This window comes from Ipomoea nil, unplaced genomic scaffold (assembly GCF_001879475.1).
Source record: "Ipomoea nil cultivar Tokyo-kokei standard unplaced genomic scaffold, Asagao_1.1 scaffold3017, whole genome shotgun sequence".
In the NCBI taxonomy this organism is placed as follows: domain Eukaryota; kingdom Viridiplantae; phylum Streptophyta; class Magnoliopsida; order Solanales; family Convolvulaceae; genus Ipomoea; species Ipomoea nil.
In genome coordinates, this window is record NW_017619445.1 from 523,532 (window position 1) to 530,744 (window position 7,213).

At 36.0% G+C, this 7,213-nt stretch overlaps 1 protein-coding gene across 1 annotated transcript; it reads left to right on the forward strand.

Moving 5' to 3' along the window:
- Nucleotides 1-338: 338 nt before the first annotated feature.
- On the forward strand, nt 339-1,814 carry LOC109163344 (sorbitol dehydrogenase-like). Its single transcript, XM_019312095.1, has 4 exons — nt 339-458; nt 544-611; nt 690-1,405; nt 1,521-1,814. The coding sequence occupies exons 1-4, from the start codon at nt 356-358 to the stop codon at nt 1,711-1,713; spliced, it is 1,080 nt and encodes a 359-aa protein (XP_019167640.1). The 5' UTR covers nt 339-355; the 3' UTR covers nt 1,714-1,814.
- The last annotated feature ends 5,399 nt before the right edge of the window (nt 1,815-7,213 follow it).

The window sequence follows — 7,213 nt, forward strand, 5'->3', positions numbered from 1 at the left end:
TATGAAAGTATTGCATGGATAATGATAGGCTTACCCATATTTAGATAAGATAAGATTTTCCCTTTTTGGTATATTATCTTACTTAGATCGAATAGTTAATTAGTTCCCTGACTTAATTCTAACAAGCTAAGGAATCGTACGTTTATCTCGGCAAATTATGAGCAGATCAGATGAGAAGGATAATTTTGAAAGGACTGAAATACCTTTATCCATGCATTAATTAATTAATTCAGACATATCACCCTATAAATACCTCTCTACATCGCTGCGCTCTTCACACCGTCACTACTTGAATCTTCTTCTCCATCAAATCTCATCTCTGTGAGAAATTAAGCAATCAATCAATTTGGTGAGAATGGGAAAGGGCGCTAATGGAGTACCCACAGAAAACAACATGGCTGCTTGGCTTCTCGGCGTTGGCAACCTCAAGATTCAGCCCTTCAACCTCCCTCCTCTTGGTATATATATATATTTTGGATTTTCGATTTTGAATATATATATAATGTTAATCGTATGATAGGATTACTGTATTTAATGTGATAGGTCCTCGTGATGTTAGAGTGAATATGAAAGCAATTGGTATCTGTGGGAGTGATGTTCACTACCTCAAGGTGAGTTTATGGTTTTTAATTAGGGTTTTGTTTTAATTTTGAGATAATTGATATAGAATTTGATTATTATATATTCAGCATGGGAGGTGTGGAGATTACATTGTGAAAGAGCCAATGGTGATCGGCCACGAATGCGCAGGAATCATTGAAGAAGTCGGGAGCGAGGTGAAGAGTCTGGTCGCCGGCGACCGCGTGGCGTTGGAGCCCGGCGTTAGCTGTTGGCGGTGCAGCCATTGCAAGGAAGGCAGTTACAATTTGTGTGACGAGATGAAGTTCTTCGCCACGCCGCCGATCCACGGCTCTCTCGCTAACCAGATCGTGCATCCGGCGGATCTGTGCTTCAAGCTCCCGGAGAACGTGAGCTTGGAGGAAGGCGTGATGTGCGAGCCGTTGAGCGTGGGCGTGTACGCTTGTCGCCGGGCGAACATCGGGCCGGAGACCAACGTGCTGGTGCTCGGAGCCGGCCCTATTGGCCTCGTCTCCATGCTCTCCGCTCGCGCCTTCGGCGCTCCGAGAGTTGCTGTTGTGGACGTCGACGATCAGCGTTTGGCATTCGCTAAGAAATTGGGAGCGGATGTGATTATCAAGGTTTCACACAAGATGGAAGATGTGGAATCTGAGGTGGAAAACATCAAGGCCGCCATGGGAGTCGGAATTGACGTCAGCTTGGACTGCGCCGGTTTTAATAAGACAATGTCCACCGCCCTTCGCGCAACCTGCTCCGGCGGCAAGGTTTGTCTCGTCGGCATGGGCCACTTCGAAATGACAGTCCCCCTCACTCCTGCAGCAGCAAGGTAATTTTTAATTAATTATTTGCAGACTTTATAATTGTATTATTAATTAGTAGAATCTCGATCGAGAACGTATTGTGTTTAATTTGTTAAAGATGATGGTTGTGTTGTTGTGTAGGGAGGTGGATATAGTGGGGATATTCAGGTACAAGAATACATGGCCACATTGCATAGAGTTTTTGAGGAGTGGGAAGATTGATGTGAAGCCACTGATCACACACAGGTTTGGGTTCATACAGAAGGAGGTTGAAGAGGCATTTGAAACCAGTGCTCGTGGTGGCAATGCTATCAAAGTCATGTTCAATCTTTAGAGTTTAGATTCATTATTGCCATTCATCAATAACTTAGCTAGAAATAGTCTAATGTAGTAGTTAGACTTATATTTATGTAAATGAATACGCATACAATATAATTCAACTCGATCAGTCAGATGAAATTTTTTGTACCTTGTGCATTGAGAATTGTCCTCGTAAATTCTTTGTCTTTTTTATTGCCGCCGTTCAAATTATATTCCGGTTATACAAAGGACAATAATCGAACTGGGTCAGACGGAATTTTTTGTACCTTGTGCATTGAGAATTGTCCTTGTAAATTCTTTGTTTTTATTGCCGCTGTTCAAATTATATTCCGGGTATACAAAGGACAATAATCAAACTGGGTCAGACGGAATTTTTTGTACCTTGTGCATTGAGAATTGTCCTCGTAAATTCTTTGTTTTTTATTGCCGCCGTTCAAATTATATTCCGGGTATACAAAGGACAATAATCAAACTGGGTCCAATTTTTCTCTTTTAAAAATGTTTTACTTAGTTTTCAGTGTAATGTTGTCAATTGGGACCTTTTGCAAGAAATATTACTTTAATTTGCTTGCCCTGATGATGAAACTTTCAGATATATGGGAAGTTTATATAGTCATCATGACAGTAACATGTCTCTAAGCCAGGAATTACTAATGGTGCACATTATATTGGTAAGGAATTATGGAAATGATTCTGTGAAATTTTGATGCTTAATTCTTTGGCACATTCCCTTTATATTCATCAACTTAATTGATTCTTTCTCTGCAGGTACCTTATATATGGCGCCATGCAAGATTGGAATTACATACATGCCGGCTGTTTTTAGTTAACATAAATGGCCTAATGCAACTTTAATTTCCGGTTTAAGTTTTCTGAATCATTCTGAGTTCACTTGTTTTGTGCTACTTGGAGTGTAATATGGAGTACCATTATAGAATTGTGCTTCCCAGTTAATATTACAGCTGAGATCTATCGCAGAACCAAAGCCACAGAATATGTTGCATTTTCTACCTGCTGGTTGGTTATTACAACAATTTTCATTATTGCTTATAGTAGATTCATTTGTAATTGAAGTAGGAGTGGGGGTGGGGTTGACCGTACCCATATCTCCATTGTTGCTCATCACTCATATTGCTACGTCATATAAAGAAGAGTATTATCTTTCTTGCCTCTTTGTACACAACTATACTTTGGAAGAAGCCAGCTATTGCCTTCTTCCAAGGCCGACTAAAAACTGGATACTTTTTTTTTTTTCAATATTTTTCTCTATAAGATATATTTTTTGGGAAGAAAGAAAAAAGGTGTGTGGTAACATGCATGTGATTAGCTGGTGCGTTTTAACACCAAATTGTTATTGTTAGTTTATGCAAATTAACTGATTTTATTTTTTGTATTTTCCCATTTTTTAAATTTAATTTTGTTATTTAATCTTCTAAATGTTATGCAATGTAAATTTTTTATGTAATATATAATTTTAATAACATATTATAATAATTATACTTTTATAGTTATCAATTAATTTAAATCTTGACATGTTGATAGTTTATTCATGTATTAATAGTAGATGTCTGTATAGTTATTTTGACTGAATACAATGAATCTTGTCATTGTTCAATTTGGTATCAGAGCCATGCCAAAGATCATGGGTTTGAATCTCAGCGCCACCCGATAAAAAAAAAGTGACTATGGTCCACGTGTTGCTTGGAGCCCAACAAAAGTAATCGGCACGCACACATGAGGGGGCGTGTTGAGCATATAACCATTAATGTGCAATCCCTCAAAGAAAAATAGTCAACTGAGCTGAAGTATGAGATGAAGTTTCAAAGACTATTTACAGTATGAGCTGAAGTATAAGATGAAGTTTCAAAAGACTATTTATAGTATGAGTTGAAGTATGAGATGAAGTCTCAAAGCTGAAGTATGAGATGATGTTTCAATCAAGGATTGAGATCTCACCACCAGTATGAGATCCATTTGAGAATTAATTCATGGGATTTAATTGGAGATGAAGTTCACATTAAATCAAGAGATCCCATTGGCTGAAAGAATTAATTCTGAGATGAAGTTTCAAAGTCAGTAGTGTATACTATGAGAAGAAGTATGAGCTCAAGATATAAGAGGAAACTGACTAGTCCAAAATTGTAGGGATTAGATTGGGGCAGATATTCAGAAGATAAAAGTCCCTGAAGGCATGGTCTACATCAGAATTATTTGATGTAGACATATGTCATTAGGAATAATTTCCAACAACGTTGAACTTCTATTGGCATCTTTCTTTGACTTGTTTGCCTGCTTACCCTTAATGCAGTCAATGCAAGTCTCAAAGTCAGTATAGTCTAGAGTAGAAAGTACTTCATCCTTTACCAACCTTTTAATACGCTCAATGGAGATGTGACCTAATCTCCGATGCCACAACATTGAGGATTTGTCGTTAATACTACACCGTTTGGTGCCGTTTTGAACATGTAAAGAATTATAAACTGAATCATTCTTTAAGTTAAGACGAAAGAGACCATCAGACAATGTACCAATACCAACACAAGTTGAATTACGAAATAACTTGAAATAATTGACATTAAATTCAAATGAATATACAAAGGGTACAAGTCTATAAACTGAAACTTAGTTCTTTTTTTTTTTTTTTTTTGAATGCAACTGAAACTTAGTTCAATTCCATGAAAAAGTAAGAACATAAAATGTCTTTTCTAACGTCAAAACAAAACCATTTTCCAAAACTAAACTGCAAACTCCGACAGCTTCTACTGGTGATGCAATCTTGTTTCCATAGAAGATATTACACTCAGTTCCCATCGGCTGTCTCAATTTTGTCATATCTTGCAAGGAGTTTGCAATGTGGATTGTTGAACCAGAGTCAACCCACCAAGAATTAGTATTAACTTCGGACATATTAGATTCGAAACAAACAAAAGAAGAGGGAACATACCCAAGCTCAGCCACAAGCCTTTGTTCCTCCATTAGTATTAACTTCGGACATATTAGGTTCTTTCAGTTGCTGTAATTTCTTATTCATTTGCAAGTTGAGAGTGGCTAGATGAGATATGTTCAGGAATGATGCTAATTGCATCTAACATCATCATTTACAGCAAAACATAGAACATGGAATCAAATTTCCCCTATACATTCAATCTGTTTAGTCCTTTTGTTACAATCGATCCTGAGCCGGCGACAATGGAGCCTGTGTGATGGCGACGATAGAGCGTGTGCGATTTTTACGATGGAGATAGTGAAGTATGGTGATGATGGTAGCTAAGGGGCTGATGAGAGCATGGAGTGATAGTGATTGAAAATTTTGGCATTGAAAATCATAGTTTTCGCTTCTCGAATTAATATTTATCAGAGGCAGAAATTATGAAAAATAAAAAACACGCAATTTAATTGCATTTGGTATACCGATATAGTGGATGGAAATATTTAATTAATTTTTTTTTAAATAAGACTATATGCGTGTGTTGTAAATGCACAACAACTGCATATAGTCTACGTATTTAAAAAAAACATATTTAAAGATGATATTTTAATTAAAAAATTGCAACGCATCACTTTAGGCGTTTGGTTATGTCACAATAGACGTAAATTTTCAGATTTTTATGGCCATTTTTCTACTAGTGACTTATCCATATTAGCAGGGAAGTTTAAGGGACTTTTGACACCATTTTTCTTCTTGCTGACATAGACTTGACAGAGTTAAAAGTCTATATTGGGATATACTTTACATAAAAGTCTATATTGCGATAATGCTTGTTAGAGTTAAAAGTCTATGTTGAGATAGACTTTGACAGGATAGAGGTCTGTATTGAGATAGACATAACAGACCTGAACACTAAAGGTATTCATAAGAAGTCAGAGAGTTTGACTTTCGTAGAACCTGCATTTTTGAGTTGGTGTGTGCATTAGAGTTCACGATTTATCTAAGCGGTGAGTTCAAGATTCATATCACTCTTGAGAAGAAAATTACTCAATGTCACTACGTGTCAGTTCAAGTTCTCAAACACTGACATTAAGATCAACTCGTTTGTATTGGTCAGACATTATTTCTTTCTAGCCTTCCACTTTAAAAGTGTGTGAGATTGTTGGAAATACATTCAGATAAGAATAGGTTTCCCATTTTTCATACGCATGTATGTGTTCGAAAATTCATTTCAGGGGAAAGAGCTACAATTTCATACCAGCTTTTACTTGTTAGTAATGGTCATCCAACCCATGTCCACACGTTCAAAGCTCTTCCCCTATTTTGTGTTTAATTTGTGGCTAAATGAAGGGAAGCTGTTATATTAAACACTATATAAGCAGTCTTCCCTTCCATTTTCAAAAGTGCAATTCGGTACAGAGCCTTTTCTCTCATATCCCTCTTATCTCCTTGAGTCTGAACAATAGTGAAGTTCGTCTATGTTTAAGCTGGTGCAAGTTTAGCGTGGTTATTTTGTGTTGCTTGTCAAAATCGTACCGGTTTACATTGACTGCACCGTCGCCAATCAAATAACGCTTTAAGGTAGTGTTATATAACATGGCACAGATTCCCTTACAGTCATCACCCCTTTTTGTCATTGTTTCCCAAATGGTTGGCAGCTCCGCGTTGATATTGCTTAAATTTCCCAACATCCATGGAATTTTCTTTGTGACCTTGAAGGTGTATTGTGTATTGTCGCCACAAACCGAAACCTTCGCCTTCAAAAAATCATTTTATATGGTATTCGACATGAGTTTCAAAGGAAGTAGCACCATGAAAATCTCCGCGTGTACAATCTACAAGGTGTTTCCAAATTGTCTGTCTAGTTTTAGGGTTGAGAATAATCGACCAATAGTTGGCGAAGTGAAAGATGTGGACGAGGTACACAAATGGATAAAAATTATTCTCCAGATGACCGTCGCGCGGTATTTTTTTTCCTTTGGGTTTAAAAGGTCAATAATAAATCCAAGTCAGCAAAGTTAATTTTATATAAATTCCATGTCAGCATTGTAGAAGGATTACCTAGGGGAAATTTGAAGAAAATGCAAAGTGAACAAAATTTTTATATGTAAAATGTTAATTAGATCTTATTTTGGTCCAAGATGTTAATTGAATAGTCCTTGATAGTAGATGGATCTATTTTCCCCTTCTGGATTATAATTTTAATACTTTTTTATGTAGACAAGAAGAAGAAGAAGAAAATTACCACATCAATTCATTAGAGATTTGTTAAGCTTTATTATAATCTGTACGACTAATAAAAATAAATCATAATTTTGCAACTTCCTGCCGAAGCTATCTCCCAACTATTACTATATAAAATCTAAAAATTATCATGGTATATAATACGTCAATAAATGATATATATATATATATATATATATATATATATATATATATATATATATATATATATATATATACACACACACACACACACATATATATATATATATATATATATATATATATATATATATATATATATGTGTGTGTGTGTGTGTGTGTGTGTGTGTGTGTGTGTGTGTGTATGTATATATGTATA

Excerpts from the sequence above, each read along its gene's own strand:
- LOC109163344 (XM_019312095.1), top strand. The coding sequence starts at position 356 with ATGGGAAAGGGCGCTAATGGAGTACCCACAGAAAACAACATGGCTGCT. Across the intron at positions 612-689 it reads GTGATGTTCACTACCTCAAG|CATGGGAGGTGTGGAGATTA; the intron begins GTGAGTTTATGG and ends TTATATATTCAG. Across the intron at positions 1,406-1,520 it reads CTCACTCCTGCAGCAGCAAG|GGAGGTGGATATAGTGGGGA; the intron begins GTAATTTTTAAT and ends GTTGTTGTGTAG.